The sequence below is a fragment of the Patagioenas fasciata genome, chromosome 3, assembly GCF_037038585.1.
Source record: "Patagioenas fasciata isolate bPatFas1 chromosome 3, bPatFas1.hap1, whole genome shotgun sequence".
Taxonomy (NCBI): domain Eukaryota; kingdom Metazoa; phylum Chordata; class Aves; order Columbiformes; family Columbidae; genus Patagioenas; species Patagioenas fasciata.
Window position 1 is genome coordinate 56,359,050 of NC_092522.1, and position 17,430 is coordinate 56,376,479.

At 39.6% G+C, this 17,430-nt stretch overlaps 1 protein-coding gene across 3 annotated transcripts in view; it reads right to left on the minus strand.

Moving 5' to 3' along the window:
- Positions 1-5,024, minus strand: part of EPM2A (EPM2A glucan phosphatase, laforin) — a 41,352-nt gene extending 36,328 nt beyond the window's left edge. Inside the window, exons 1-2 of one of the 3 annotated variants that reach the window (XM_071806381.1) lie at positions 4,669-4,732; positions 4,031-4,193 (exon numbers count right to left, since the gene is read on the minus strand). In XM_071806381.1, the coding sequence (XP_071662482.1) occupies positions 4,031-4,055 (25 nt within the window). In that variant the 5' untranslated portion in view covers positions 4,056-4,193; positions 4,669-4,732. Of the gene's footprint in view, positions 1-4,030; positions 4,194-4,668 lie in introns of all 3 variants that reach the window. The other 2 variants (XM_071806382.1, XM_065835814.2) reach the window with 2 other exon arrangements.
- Positions 5,025-17,430: the final 12,406 nt, after the last annotated feature.

Here is a 17,430-nt window from a genome sequence, read left to right on the forward strand (position 1 = left end):
CTATTTCCTACCTACTTCAGAACAAGACTGGGATGGGGGGAAGCAAGTAAAGCCCGGGATCGTTTTCAAAACCAGAAGAGACTACTGTAAATACTGATAAAATGTGCAAGTAGGTATAAGAAACTCAGCAGCTGCTGACTGTACACAGGTTAAATGGCGACACCCAGTGGGAACAATCCTACATAAAACAGCTGCATTAAAAGAGATACGAAGAAATGTTATCCTCTCCAGGTTTGGTTGTTTGTTTTTTTGTTTGGTTAGTTGCTTTTTTTTAATAATAGAACTGCTACCTAATTTGGGAATCCGTAGATTAGCTTTGGGAAAAAATGAAAAAGAAATTAATCTCAGTTGCAGAAAAATAATGTTGCATACAACTGTACTTCTGAATGGCCTCAAAGAATGTTTACTTTGCTTTATCCTGCTATGGCTTAGCCCCAAGTATTTTCTATCCTGTTACAATCTCTCCAACACAAACAGCAACTAGATATTAACTTCCCATACAGCCTTTAAAGAATCTTCCCCTTTAAAACAAGAAATTAAATCCATTTTGTTCCGAGGAATTGAGGCTAAGAAGTGAGATTGTTTTAGGTTTCAATGCACTGCCACTTTAAAAACAAAATTTAAATGTGCCTTACTATCATCAGCGTTTTCAGTCAATCAGATGCTTAACCTTTGAAAGCTATGATCAAGTTTTACTTCTGATATTTTCATTAATTATATTACAATATTATTAAAGCCTTTATTACTCCATAAATGTAACAGTCTTTTAAAACTATCATCAGAAGTGTATCTTCTCCAACAGAAGGCTTAAACTGTAACTAACAAGCTCACAGGAGCATGAACTGGAAATACTGGAAGGACAACACACCGACCAAACTCTGTTGTACGGGCCCCCAAGAAACTGCAGAGAACAGCAGCAGGTAAGTGCAAACAAGACACCCCCTTTTCTCTTCTCTGCTCTCGCGGAGACTAGAGATGGGATTTTGTTGGAAGGAATAAAGCTCTGCGCACCTGTGCAAATTACTAGAAAGTAGGCTGATGTGCTTTTCAGCTTTAACTGGCAATATTGTATCTATCAAGCTTCAAGCAAGCACCAACTAAATCAAACTAATGGTTATGTGAAAATGGACCAACACTGCAGAATATAAGCTTATACTTTATATATATATATATTTTCTTTTTCCCCCCCACTTCTCAAAATGTGTCAACAGACTGTATTCCGTAATCTCAAAATACGGTGTGGGGCATGCCCTTAGTAACTCCTCTACCCTGTTATGGAACACATATCTTGTACAGTACCTACAGTTTATTAAGACCAGAGCAAAACAGATAAAGGCGTAGATGAGTGTTCAAGCATAAACTCACAAAAACAAATCGAAGCATTAAGTTTCATCTCGTATTTATTTAGTTTTGACAGCAGGCACAACATACTTCTTCTCCCTGAGCTAAAAGAGAGACATAAACCCAGTTCTGAAGAATCTACATCAAAAACAAACTACATTGAAAGACACACAAGATACAGTTGGGTTTTTTTAAAAAAAAAAAAAGTTATCTATGTTATTTTTTTTCAGTGGGTAAACCTATTCCTAGGTTCTAAAGCTCAACATAACCAACCTGTTTTCCACAGACAGAACAGGACAGTTAAAAACTCTCCTGGATAACAGGCTTTTCAGCTGAGCTCACAGCAGGTAAGCAAAGTACCAACCCTGACAAAACTTCACTTAGGCTAGAGCGTTTACAGAAATCCCATGATTTGAGCCAGAGGAGCCCTATGGCTTTAAGTGACAGGCCCTGGATGCAGACCAGCATCATCACCCCGGGACAGCAGAGGTAAGCATCTGACCCTTCAGAAGCACAAGAGAGTCTCCTCTCCCACCTCATCCTCCAGAGAGGGGAACTAGTTCCCTCCAGACACAAGCAACAAGCCAGCAACCCTCCTGCTGGCCAAGCCTGGCCTGAAGGCTTCACTTCCTACCAGACCACCTGGCAGAACCCAAAGGCCACAGAACACTGGCCTGTGACTTTGTCTCTTCTAGCCAACAGAAACAAACATCCTCACTTTATCTTTCAGTTTCCCCAGTGCATTGGAATGGCTGCAAGGATTAACTAAATTTATACTCAAAACATATGATGCAACATGTACTGTGGTATTATAAAGATAATACACATCACTAGGGAAATTCTCACATGAAGTATACTAATAAAAAAATAGGGAGTGATTTTTTAAAAATATGGCACATTATTTCCTATCCAAAATATGTAAACATCTGACATCCGTAATTGGACAGGAGTTTCTCTGACTACAGATGAATGCCTCAACTCAAACTTAGAGCAAGTATCATTCTGCACCTTCCTCTATCCCTTATAATCATGTCATCAAAACTGCAGATGTTCTCCAACAGCTAAATGTCTCCCAAAGCACATTTTAATTCTAAACACATAGGATACTGAAGAGCCATAGTATAGCATTTACTTATCACAAAATAAACCTTTGTTCTTTTTTAAAAAAAGGTAGCTGTCTATTCCGGCTGTGACTTTTACAAGAACAAAGAGATGACAGACAAAACTTTTGTTGATTGACAGTTGAAAAAAAAAGTCATTAAAACAAATTACATAAAAAAGGACTGCAAGATATTGCTTAATTATTGGATAGAAAAACATCTTTACGCTCCCTTCATGTAACACATGAAGAACAATAAATTTCAGGGTTTAAGCTAATTTAATTCTTTCCTGTAAATAACAACTTAGAAAAAAAAATGGTTTATATGAATGACTAATTTTAAAAAAACCCTCTGCATTTGGATGATATGCTTGGTTGTTTTTTTATCATTCTAGCTAAGCAATAAGCTCAAACTGCTGAGCATTCTCAATGACCAGAATGAAATCCCATGCAGGTTAATCCTAAATCCAGTAGCATTACTGCCAAAACAGAAGATGTTTATTACTCAACAGACTACATTTACTAAATGTGCTCCCATGTATGGACAAATACCTTCAGATATCATTACTTCCAAACTAGATAGTAACCATCACCTTACAGCTGCAGATTTTCTATAGACTGAAACACTCTACTATTATTTCTATATTCACTGTGATGAGGACCTCTTTATATACCAATATCATTGGCATATTATCTAAATTTGGCACCTTCAAAAGAGACCCATTTCTGCTTCCTTGGACAGCTGCAAAGTTTTTTATTCCATAAATGCACTTTTCCTGCATTTCTGCAAAAGAAAAACATGGTTAAAACACGCAGAATATACTACTTATTTCAGCTCTTAAATAAAACAACTACTATTAAATGGTGTACATAGTATTCCATGACACAAATTTCAGCGAACGTACTTTTAACATGTAGGCTTTTATTAGTATAAAGAAGAAAAAACAAATGCAACAGTTATGACAACATGCATGTTTTAGTCTGTATGACAGTTGTTGAATGGCAGTTTAAAAGTGTAATATGTCTTCTTGAAATAGGTGAAGAGCAACTGCTATACAATGTGTTATTTCAGTATATGGATTATGAAACCATTCCATAAGTTAAAAAAACCCTCGCAAATTACCTAGTCATCTGTCTTCCTTTCACTGAGTCAGATCCATTCCTCAGTAACAAGAGGTATATTTAGAGCTTTGACTCAGCACACAATTGTATGAGTGTTCTCTTTCATTTAAGATACTTAAATTAAACATACTGGAACTGCGCATGGAAACTGACTGAAGCTATTGAATATTTGACAACATGGGAGAAAATCAGGGTGGAAGTACTACAGCAAGAAAACTGGAAAAACTCTAACAGATCTTTTCCTTATTTTTTTCAGCAACACTGATGGTAAAATTTACCAGCCTGAAAATGCCATCATGACATTTCATCTTACTGAAATAAAGAAACAAATCACACCTTAATGCATAAGTAGGAAATTCTGAGTTCTTTACTTCAGGGGAAAGAGAGAAAACAAAACAAAATATCATGACAACTGATGCCTAAAGTAAGAAAAAAGTAATGAAAGTGTTTCAAATAACTTTTACCAACCTAGAAGAGCAGCTTCCTTCTGCATTCACTCTCCTCTACCACACGGTTACAACATGTTTTTGCTAGCAAGTGCTCGTGCCATGTCACGACAGTCTAGGAGGTTCTACCTGCAAGCACAATTCAGGCCACCCCTGCACAGGAGGCGGCCGACACCCGGCAGCGCCTAGGTCAGGGTATGGCCCGTTTGACGGTCACACCTCTCGCTGTCCCCGGAGGATGCTCCGGGGCACCGGCCAAGAGCCGGAGCTGCCGTAGCCGCAAGCAAGACAAGTGATCGCTCAAGATGAGCTCCCAGCACTGCTCTGCCCCCAGAGCAGCACCCAGAGACGTCCCTCGACAGCCCCGCGCCTGCTGAGGGCCGGGCGGGCTGCGCCGGGGCGACCGGCTCCTACCGACCTCACTGCAGCCCCTCACCCAGGCGGCTGATCGGTGCCTGCCCCACGGCGCGGGGCAACCGCCCAAGGCGCCCGCACCCGCCGCTAACGGCCGCCCCCCTGTCCCTCCCGTCGTCCCTGTCACACAAGGCGGGCGGGACAAAGGCGGCAGCCCCGCCCCCGCCGCGCGGGCACGTCCTGGAGGTCCCAGCGCTGGGGGGTGTGGGGAGGGGCGTTGGCCGCCGCCGCGCGCCCGTCCATTACCTTCCCAGAGAAGGTCGCCGCCCCGCCGCCGGAGGAACTTGTACCAGAAGGGGCTGGAGGCGTCCTCGTCCTGCAGCACCACCTCCGCCAGCCACAGCGCAGGCTCCTGGGCGGGCAGCGGGGCGGCCGGCCGCGCCGGCTTCATGGGCACTGCGCGCTGAGGGTCCCACTGGCCCAGCTCCGGCCGCGAGCCGGCCACCAGGAGCCCGCCGCCCTCCGTCATGCGGCCCGGCAGCACCACGCCGAAACGGAACAGCATGGCGGGCAGCGGCGTCCGTCTAAGGGCGGCTTTGCCCCGGAGGCCGCGCCGCCGCTAGGGGGCCGCGCCTGGCCCGCACTTCCGGCCGGGGGCAGGGTCACCGCCCCCCGGGACCGCTCGGGCTGGGCTGAGAGACGGTCAGGCGGGCAGGGTGCGGCGTGGGTTTTCTGGTGCCTGAGTACACGCGTCCACGTAGCGGAGGGGATTTCCTTCTCAAAATGCCATCTAGGAGTTAATACCCACCCCGGAGAGCCTTTTAAAATTGGGACTGGAACAATTATCTCTGCTGGAAAATACTTCGTTTGCAGGTTGCAAAAGAGTACGTGTCTTGTGTACTGACTGTAGGAAATGAGTATTATTGCTTCATTAAATGAAGCTACTGCAGTTACTCCTGAGATCCCAGACTTAATTTAGTGCAGCAAACACATCATTAAATAACTGCCATACATGCAGCATTACAAAACAAGGTTTAGCCTCAACAGAAGTGTCCACAAGTCTTCCCCTGAGAGGCAGACAGTTGTGGCAAGACCAGAAATGTGAAATATTGAGCGAGGTTAAAAAGTTGTTTTAAAAATTCTGTGGCTCCTGAAAGCATGTATTCTGTTTTGCACTTCTGGCTGTAATTTGGCAACTTCTGCATGTAGCAACATTCAGGGCTTACAAAGAATGACTGAGAAAGAGGATGCAATCCAACCATTTATAGCACAGTCCTTGTCTGAATAGACCCATTTCAGAAGCGTTTAAGGACAGAAAACAGAGGAGTGGTCACTTTATTTAGGTCAAGTTCTGGGAACAGGATGAAGGCCTTTCAATGAGTCAAAAGAAATCCTGCCTTAAAAGATGGCTGCTTGTTTCCTGCATTCAGGGTGATGACATGCTGCAGTGTATGTACTGCCAAATTTGTTTTTAAGAGTGCTTTAGTTCATTTTAGCTGATCCGCATTGAACTTGTGTAAGTGATATGCCTCCACTTTTCCAGACGACCAAAGCTAATGGAATTCTGGCTATCCTCCTTGTGCGTCTGCTAGCACCAGCCCTTGCTGCAGCGCTGCTGCCTTTGTGGAACAAAGCATTACAGTTTAATCTTTGCTTTTGTTCAGCCTTAGACAAGTTACCAAAATGTCTTTCAAATATCTACCCCTTTCCAATACACATTCATTTAATATTATGGGCAGTACAGAATGTGACAATGAACTTTGGGGTTTTATCCCAAAGTACAAGCTAGAGAATAGCCCTAAAGGCACTCCAGCATCTTATGTCTACATAAAACCATATGCTTCTGTTCATTCCAGTCACAGTCTCAGCTAAGAAATTGCAGGATCCAGCAATACATCTGATGGACAGTTCAGTTCCTGGCTGTTGTCTATGCCTCAATATAAAGAAGAACCAGCAACAAACTGCAACTTTTTGGTGGCCTGGAAATACCGAGTCCTCATCTTAGACATGTAAGCCATGTGGAGCAATTAAAAAAAAATGTTTCTAGACTCTGATGTGCCAAATACTAGCTTTAAAAATAATTCAGTCCATTCCTTCTCCAGGTTCTGCCATTGTGTGCCTGTCAATACTGGGTGTTAGATTAAGGTTAAAGATGACAGAAAGTTACAAGGTTGACTTCCTGCTCTTTCCTCAAAAACCCAAGTTCAGATTAGGGTTAGCTCTGAGAGGTCAAGAAAGGCTGAAAACCTGGATTTATTGCTGGATCCTGCAAGACTGGGATAAAAACTAGAACTGGAGATCGGCCTCTGAAGTCCCATGGCTTGGAGAGAGTGGGAACAGAAGAGGAATTTTTATTGATGAATAGTACCATATTGTGGACTCAGGGCTGTAGCCAGGATAAAATGGACTCTCATTAGATCTGAGACTAGTGAGCTATAGGTACCATAAGGTTTGGGTTTAAGTTCAGAAGCTGAAGCAAATGTGTGTTTTGCCATTGTTAGGTTTGTATTATCTGTGGATTTGTCATTTCTAAACTGGAGTTCTAGCTAGAGTAAAGGCGTGGAGGGGAACGGATGTTACATTTGCTGTTATTGTTTGGGATTGCAGGAGTTGAAGAAGTACTTCAACTCTTGGGCCATTGCCACAACCCTAAATTTAGTTTTAAGTGTCAACTTAAGCCTCCAAAGGAATTAACAATAGATTATTTTCCTGTGCCAAAATGACTCCTTATTCTAGTACTGCCTGACCAGTGCTCTTCCCCTGCAGTCCTCAACACTATTCTCAAACCTAAAAGCCTGTCCTGTAATCCAGTCATCTTTTACAGCCACATGATAATTTCATTTTTTTCCCCTATATTAAGTCCTCATTCCAACTTGTCAGCCTTACAGGTCCCATCAAAAAGGTGTCAAAACTCTAATAATCAAGTTGCTTTTACCTGTCCCTGAAACTACTGTTAACTGTTTATTCCCATGGGAACAAACTACCATCCTAGTAGTCTGTCTGAAATGTAATAATAAATGTTAAGCCTTCGTGTCCTTACCAGCTGTTTAGGATCTAGCAATAAACTTAACCTACAGCATATTCTGAGCAGAAGCCTTGCTCTACCTCAAATCTAACAGTAAGCTAGCAACACAGTGATGCTTAGTGCCAAATTTATTTTAAAGCTTTCCGTTTATTGTAACTGGTACCATTACAGGTGTTTGTCAATGCTGACTGGTTTTCTAAGTGGGAAGAACTGTATGAAAAAGAATGACTATTTTTTCTACAACATTAATATCCAAAAAGGGGTTCTGGGAACCAGAGTTTCTGCAATAACCAATTGCTTTGTGGGATTTCTCTGAAATTGTACTGATAGGTCTAACCTTTAGTAATTTCCAGGCAATTAGCCTGTATGTCTGATTTATTATGCAAAATATGGGCAGGTGGTGGAGATTTCACAGGAGGAATCACCAAGGCTGTGTACAGCTTAATATCAACAGCTATGTCTTCAGTTTCTGCCTAATTGCTGTAGCTAAAAGGGTTCTAAGGAAAAGTTTATATGTCCAGAAACTAGAGCTATTTTTGTATTTATGTACATGTAAAACATGTTTAAAGGCATTTTCTGTTGCTGTGCACTAAACTTTTGCAGAATCACAAATCTTCCTATGTAGGGCCCTACTGATATACTAATGCTGAAATGTACTATAAATCCCATTGTTGTGGATGATTAAACAGTCAGGAAATATATGTTTATGGTTTTCTTATTGTACAGATGTCTCTCTAATTTCTTATACTGTCTCCTCCTGGCATAAAATTGTTCTGGTATTTTTGTGATCTCAGAGTTTTGAACCATTTGTTACATTCAGGAAACTTGGACAAATCATTACTGGCTGAAATTATAACAAAGACACTAATGAAGTTTGACAGTATACAGCAGTCCAAAATTCAACTTTCTAAGTGGAAAGTCCTCTTTTTCTTCACCATTTTCTTATTTGAAAAGTGTCTGCTAGGTATAGAAATAGCACACAGCTATCTGAAAAATGTGAACACTACTAAACTGACAGATAACTTAGTTCCACATTGGGGTAGTTCTTTACTGATTGCAGACTTTTACACTATGGTCCAGTTTGTTGCTTGGCACAGCTTTATCTGCTGCTGCTGTACAGTGCTCTCAAATGATAATATTACCAAGTAGGGAAATCTGTAGTGAAGACAGAGATTGAAAAACAAAAACAAAGCACAAACACTGAAAGAATCTGGTTGGAGAAGGCAGGGCGGGGGGGTGTCCCTAACTGGAAGTTGTAGGTGATGTTTAGATTAGCTGTGCTCCTTCCTAGACTAGCCTTTCTTCCCTTTTTAGGTCATTTTCTTTCTTGTAAAGATGCGGATAAAGTGCTATTGCAATTTCCAACTGTTTGTGCTAATTATAGAAAAGAGAAAGGCAGCACACTGTACAGTCTCGCTTGTAAAAGGGAAAACTTTTATATTATGTGGTAAGCTGATTTAAATGTATTAGTAATTTGAGTAAAATGTCAATTGCCTATGCTTCTTCAATATGAAAGTGACAAACACAAAAACCACCAAAAAATTAAGATCAGTTTTAAGTGAAAGTTGATTATGTTGATTAATAATCTGAACTAACCAGTGATCCATGGATGCAACCCTTCTGATTGATGTCCCGCTGTCCTCTTTGTGATAATTCTGATAGAAGCATGACTTAAGACTTTCACTGTTTGTTCTAATTTGACAGTACAGCAGCTAAGAAAAACTGAGATTTTTACCTTTATAGTCTGAAGACTGCAAGAAGGCTAAGCAGTTTAAGAACCAGATAAGCACCAGTATCCTCATTTTTTACTTCTAGGTGCTCTGTCAGAGCAGTGATAACTGCATGAACTGCTTAGTGCTAACCATCAGAAGCTCTGTCATGACTGACCATTTTAGGATTTGTGTTGGTGAACTGTAATAAGAGGTAGGACACCACAGGAGATTATTTTCACTTTTGCATGGTGTTTTGTGTAGCATATATCCTTAACTTCAAAAAAAAAAAAAAAAGATTATTTTTAGAAGTAACTAGGCAGCATAAATATGCAATAACATTACAGTAAATGTTACAAGGACACACATAGGAATCACTGTTCTACTAGGTTTGTTTTTTACAAAATCCTATTAAAATATAAAGCCATTTCTGCATCCTCTCCAGCCTCAGATGTCTTGGGAGCTGGAAAAAGTCCCAACATATTTCAGCAGAGGCCCCTTTCAGTGTGCTGGATCAGCCCCGTCAGTGCCCAGCCACCAACACCTATCGCAGATCCGCCCAGCACACAGCTGCTTCTCAGCTCCAAGTAAAGCAACCCACACAGTTCTTGGAGGGACACTCCAGGCCAGCCTCACATATCTGTGGAGCATCTGCACCAGGGTCCTATGTCCCCAGGCAAACTAGGAGTTCTGATAGACTTAACAGCAACATGGCCAAGGATTTACTTAAGAGGGGTTGTGTAAACTCCTCTAGGAGAGTAGAGATCTGCTGATTGCGAAGTACCTTGAGCTTCTTGAGTCAAAAGCAGTAACAGTAAATTGTTACAATACCAACTTATTATAAAGTACATTGTTTGAAACCAGTCTTTTACCAGCAATGATATGTCAAGTTTCTCATTAAAATACCTACCTTGAGGGGGGAAAAAAAGTGTTTCAGCCCTTTCAAACAAGGCACAGTATAAAACCAAACATATGACTGTATGCAATACCAAAACTTCATTCTATTAGTTAGGAGAGTGGAATCTGACCCCAAATTGTGTGCAATATGACTGATGAATTTTTAAGTAGAAGAATGTGCCTTTTTTTTGTGGAGACATACATAATCCTTCCACTTTGAAAAGCTGAGGCACACAGACCCTATTAACTGTGCTCCAGTCTAATACACCATCTGTAACCAACCACGGTCCAGTGTTCTGAGGACCACCACCAAATTAAAGTACAGAAACTTTCTATCAATCAGTATACTTCTGTGATCATTTTAAGAAAAAGTAACCATTTAGTTTTCATTATGCAGACCTTTTCTTGCAAGTGTTTTATATATGAACAACAATATTTCAAAAAGTCGCACAGTGTTAAGAGGGAAAAATATTTGGCTCAGTCTTTAAGATCATAGCATCAAGTATTGTAAGTTCTGTGTAATTTACTATGTTCACTAAATGATTGATCTTGAATTCAGGAACATTCAAAATCCAGTTGCTGTTGTGTAAAAGGCGAGGCAACAATGGGAAAGTTAGGTAAACACAAAAAGTTTATTCTCAAGATGCTCTTGAGCAATACACTTCTAGCTCCAAAACTGGGTGGAACTTAATGTACAGCATTAAAAAAAAATGGAAGTCCTGCAGAAAAGTCTTCTGACTAAATTTTAAGGAAGTTAGAAATAGAACTGGTTTATTGCTTTTTCCCTTTACTATTTTTAAAAAAGCAAACACGGTCTGAGGGATGCTATTCCCCAAATCATGACCCATGTAACAGAGAACAGAGGATGAAATGTAGAGATATTGTTATTCATTTAAATATACAATTCTCAGTGGTTATTATACGCTCCTCATAATACAAGAAATCCAACTTATTGGTGACTGATCTTAGCAATCAATTTCTTTCTCCAAATGTATAAAAATATAACAACTTAGAGCCACCTTCTTAGGCTGAAACTGGATTTAAAAAAAAAAAAAAAAAATCAGAAATTATCTTTAGGGCAACAAATTATCTTTAAGGCCTAAATAACATGACAGCAGAAAGAAACAATTCCAGAAACCACCCTGCTTCCTGCCTGACAGTCCCACCACACACAAAAAGTATTAAAAGGTTGTATCATCAGCCAGCTCCAATCAAGTAGATTTAATTCTCAAGGGGATAATAGTGTACTGAGTATCTCTACTCATCATCGTCTTTCCTTGTAGGAACACGTTGCTGTACCAGTGTATCAATCCAATACGTTGCTGCTGCTTCCTCATCTTCTTGGTATCATGTACACACAATTTTTTCAACTGTACATTTCTTGTCTCTCTTTTAAATAAACTTTATTTCAGCTGATTTGGCAAGCTTCACTCAGTTCAGTTACCTGACACACAAATAATCCTTGCTGAGGAGCAAACACTCTTTTGATCCAGACATAAAGAAACCCTTGAAAATATGAATTGCAGTCTAGAATCAGTGTGTAAACAGCCTGCAACTTAGCAACCTTCCACAGGTCATAGCAACAGCTTGCAGCCACAAGCCAGAAGATGTGTGCGACATACTTTGGAGACTAGGTCATAGACAGGGGACTTCTACTACTTAATTTGGTGTGTGTATGTTGCTGTGTACCATAGTGACCTGTTTCCACTTGAGCCCAAGTTCTTCCACAGATGCCTCCCCCATTGGCACAGCCAGGCCCTCAAGGTAATTCCAAAGTAGAAGCCACAGCTGGCTGCTCAAGAGCTCTGCCTGGCCCCTAAGTCACCAGATGACCACTTCTTGGGTTTTTTCTTCACCTGTTTTGAAGGAATAACAGTTTGGAGATCAGCCTGAAAATGGATCCGTCGTGTTAATGAACAGTATTACAACAGCTTTTGAAGTACAAGAATATATACTTCATTACAGGCACATGAATAGTCTCTTTGTGGAGTTACACTTTTATTACACATTACATTTTCTTGAACAGTTATGAGCACACTTCCATTTTCAAATGACATTATCTTTCTCAGTACTTACTTTTTGCTCCTTACATCATGGAAATATTATAGGTGTCTGAAACTTATGATTTCTTCCACCTCCAAGTGGTTTTAAATTTACTGAAAAATAGCACCTAGGTCTAATTGTCCTACTCAGAGTCCTCCTTGCTTTACTTATATACATTAAGTCATCTGCACACTTACATAGGCACAATGTTCTCAAACTAAGATTATAGAAGGCTTACTGCTAGACAAAATTTGTTGCCAGAAGTCCTTCCTAGTCTGAGATAAAAACCTAAATAGACAAGTTCATAGATTCACAGATTAGTAACAGGCACTAATTTCACCAAAATTTAATAGTGCCTGAATATGCCACCATGGCCTCAAATTCCAGGTAAGTGTAACTGTTTTCTTAGATTATCAGAATTACTTTTTGCTTGACAGCAGATTCGTTGCCTGGGAAACTTACAGAACAAATCCTGACTTAATGTTTCACTTATCAGGTTCCTACCCCTAAGAGAATAAAATGGAATTTTAAAAAAGTATCTTTATATATGAGTTGTTGGAATTAGTTTGCATGGAACTAGGCCCATGCAAGCTTCAAGCCCTCTCTTGAGTTCCTGCCAGCCAACCAGCCATTCTTTGTGGTATGTAATTCTTTAATAAACCCATGCAGTAGAATATTGTCTTCTAAGTCCTCAAGAACTTGTTTTTAAAAAGTTTTCACACTGCATACTTTTATGAGTATTTTTAATTTGTTACTAACTACAGCTATCCCAGTGGTTAAGACAATTTTAAGGAGAAAAAGGGAAAGAGGGTAAAGCTTTTAGGCTGGTGTGATGGTCAGCCTGGACTGACAGGGACAGCACAGTGAAGCACATGATGAGCGGTTACCAGATTTCCTGTGTAAGCATCCACATGTCAAATGACTTAAACTGAAAGCAACAAGTAACCTCTGTATTTACAATTCTACTGTAAGTATGAATATGCAAATAAAGTTACTTTTTTATGTTAATGATCAATAGTACTCATCTTGCTGCCCCTCATGCTGCTACTCGTACTCTCACTGCCCCAATTCCATTAAACAGCACATAAAATAAACTGTATCTTTAATTTCGAAAGGATTCAATGTGATAACTCAGACTATTGCTTCCACAATTAGAACTTCTGAAAGTATCAATCCTGACCTAGTGAAGATGACCATTGCACCATTGCCCCTCACCAGGAACGACAGTATATTAAGTGAGGTGCTAACTGCGCATTCCAAGTATAACAGGCTACTTATTTTACCTTTGCTCTCTGAATTACCTCATTTTCAGCTATACACCCGTTTCTTCCAAACTGCATAGATTCTATCAATATATAATAATAAACAAGTGTCCTGGTTTTGTTAAAAAACAAGTGTCTCTTTTAGTGAATTTTGCCTGTCAGCTAAAGCCTTCATATTAGCTGCATTTTCCTGGAGAACCAGACACATGTTTTGGTAAACCTAGCAATGGAATGCAAACTTATTGATAAGCACAGATGGACATCTCACAAGAGGGGCAACGAGAAACTGGTGACCAAGAAACCAACCATGTATAACATTCCATTCACGTGAATACTTCATATAAAAGTGGGAGATCACGAGGATCTCGACCCTTTTTTCCTTTTTTTCCTCATGGCCGACATTAGGAGAGGACCTTGCTGGTTGTCCCTGCGAACTGAGGCCTAGTGACAGACTGAATCCAGCTCCGGTTGGCTGCAGAGTCCAATCCAGGACTTTGGGTGCCGGCTCTGCAGTTGCTGAGACTTACAAGATTGGTTTTGTATATTTTGTATTATTTTCTCTATTCTTATTAGTAGCATTAGTAAAACATTCTTAATTCTTCCAACTCTCTTCTCTCTGTCCTTCTTTCCCTCCCGATTGCCTGTCCTCAGTGGGAAGGAGGGAGAGGGAGGGGCAAAAGGGGGAAGTGGGGGGGAAGAGGAGTTTAACAATATATCTGCCAGGGTTTGATTGTCACCCCGCAATCTAAACCCTCAACAACAAGCTAAAATAATTGACAAGGTTTTCTTTAACTGTATTTCTAAGAAGTGATTATGCACACAAAAGGGACATTTAATATTTGAATGTTGATCTGCGTGTTCCCTTCAAAACTATCCACAGATACTTGTTTGTCTGTATCTGCCATGCTACTGTGGGATGGAGGTAAACAGTCTGGCAAAGTTATCAACATCAATACCTTTAAAAAACATATATATATATATATTAAAAAAAATAATAAATCAAGCTTGTCTCCACATGTGACCAGCTGAATAATCCATCCTACAGCATACTCAAAGCAAAGTGCTACAGGTGAGATGGCAATTGCAGACCATCCACATAAATACACAACAACCACCTGAAGAAGAACTTGAATATTATTTTATTCCAGAAAGATCCTATACTGAACAAGCACAAGACTTACATCTTTTTAGACTTAATACTGCAAAAGCTGAGTCCACCATTGTTTGCCTGCCAAAGTAACTGAGCCAATGTGGTGTATTCTTTTGGAACAACTAAATTAGATTTATCTTCTAATGCTTTTCCTTTTAATATTTTAAGGAGAGCGCACAAATCAGTACTTGTATCTTTCTGGTCTCCATGTCTTTGTATGGAAAATTTAGCCAATCTGTCTTATCAAATGAGGTCTTCTGACATTTTTAAAGCCCAAACCTTAGAAGGTAGGTGTTTCTTCATATTTAAAAAATGTGAACTAAAAAAGTTAGTGCTTTCACTTACTAGTACAAGATTCAAAGTGACTCTAGCAAAGTGTTGCAATTTGTAAGTCTAAAGCTAAGACTTTTAGAGATAACAGATAAACTAGTAACCTCTATTGATTTTTAACAGCACATAAAGGATTAAGCTCATCTGGAAATAAACCTTTCATTTACTATGCTTTTAAACCATACATTTGGGTATTTAACATTGGTGCAAGTTTCAACTTAAGACTTTATGAAAATAAAATTATTTGCTATTTATTAAGCTATTAAATAATGGTCTTTTACATATGTAATTTAGGCTAGTATGACTGCAAATTAGGAGTTTCACTGTGGACAGCCAGGGGGATGTTATTTTTAGAACAATGAAAGGATAATAACAGAAATTAAGAAACAGGGAATAGTGAAAAAAAAATGTTCACTGTCTGGACCATGTAGACTTCAAGGGAACTAATCATTCTGCTGCTGCTGTTCTCAGCCATGCTTTTTGCAAAACTCTGTGGATTTCATTAAGGTTCACATACAATCCACTCAAAATGTAAAGGGGCTAATTCAACTTCAGCTACTGATTTGGATATTATATAAATTTTTTGAACACTGCAATTCTTCTTTACCTTTTAGAAATGCTTGCAAATATAACCAGCGTTTATTTAGGAACATGTCATCAACCAGACAACTATAGAAGGGAAAGCTACTGAACTGTTGTTACTTGGCAGCTGACGAGAGTGATGGATGGATTGCACAATATCACCTAGAACAGTTTATTTCAGACATGGAGAACTAGTACTTTTCTCTAGAATTGAGGCATATTTTAAGCAGCAACCAGTAGGACCTGGATTAGAACAGTCTGAAAATTGCATGAAGTCAACTGAATCCACTCACTTCCTCGAAAACACCTCTTTCCTGTACATTTAGTAATAAGTGTTATCATATGCCAGAACATGAATATGTACAGCATATTTATCCCTGTATCTCACAAACCTAAGACTGTTCTACTGAAACAAAAAAAATACACAAAAATATGTTAAAAGTTGTATTTACATAATGCCAGCTGGCATCACTTTTCAGTTAAGTGCTTCAAAGTCAGATAAACAAGTCTTTTCTAAGTAAACAAGTTCTGTTAAGGTTTCTGTCCATACTGCTAGAAAAAGAGTAGTTTCGTATTATATTTATTATTCTGCATGTATTAATACTCATTTTGCTGCAGCATGACTTTGTTCAAACATTGCTACCCACATAAATTCAAGGAAACAGAAATTGACTTTTTTGACATATAAATCCATCTAAGCATAAAATGAACTCTGCATGAATTTCACAGAATTACTGTAGTCACAGCTTTAGCATGTCACTTCAATGTGGTTACAGCTATGTGATCCATAGAGAGCAATAAATAAGAGATTTTTTTTTTCCCCCCTCATCCAAGCTGCATTATGGATGTGTTTGTCAGAACATCCCCTTAAAGCCTAACAGCAACTTAAAAGGTCTCTAGTATTGGCATAAAACAGTGTTTTTTTAAAAATCATTACTTCTGTTGTTAATTCCACTTACACTGATGTGAAAAACCAGTAGACTAGCATTTAATGCCACAGAGGGAAACAGAAGTGGCAGTAAATCTGCTGGGAGAGTGCATTTGGCAATGATGGGATCACTGACAGTACAGGCTAGATTTTAGCTCCTGGCATATGCCATGGCAAATCCTCAATTCAATTACTTGTGAAGTAACATGTTACTAGCTGGGTTGTGGTCAATGACCAGATAAATTCTCTCAATCTGCTCCAGTTGCAAAGCATAATGCATCTGCTATATTAACACTATTGTGATGTCTCAGCTGATTAATGGGTAACTCATTATACCACAGTAGCTTGCAATTATAAGCTATGCAGTCACATGTGCCTGAGAGCAGGTAACTCCCTTATCATGGGCAAGTCCCCAAATAATGCAGCTGGTAGTGTTCTCCAGACTTTCTTCAGTCTCTGCTCACATGAGATTCAGCTTCAGCACAACTTCAAAATTTTACCTCCGCAGATGCAAGTAGTCACTCTAACCTGATAAGCTGCATCAATCATTGAAGAAAAACATTATCTTACTATCTCCACATATTTATCAGGTACTTGCTTGAGATTCAAAGTAGCACAGCATGCTCCAGTTGGCCACTTGTTAACTTTTCCCTATACTCTGTCAGGTCACCACAACTGACAGAATACACAACCACTTTGTGTGGTGTTCTCAGTAACTAACCATAAGTAACACTAAGCTGTTCATCTAATTTATTATTGCACTGTTAAATCAGGAACACCCTACTTGTCTGCATATCAAAAACCACGTGCACAGCAAGATGCCATATAAAACTCTTCTTGCTTAGCAGTAAAGCCACCTGACTTGGGCAACAAGGCATCCACTCATCTCTTAACTCTTGAAACACACAATGACATCAAACTCCACAGCCACCTGATGCTCATGAACAGCTGCCACAGTTCATAATGGTCATATTTTACCTTAACCAAGGTTCAAATCTCATTAAGCAGCATGTTATTTCCTGTTTGCTGCAAAGGCCTCCAGAATTACATGTGAAACACAAATACTAAAGAGGACACAATATTAGAAGATTACACAATATGTAAAAATCAAGCGTTAACACTTCTGAACGGAAGTCCAACAC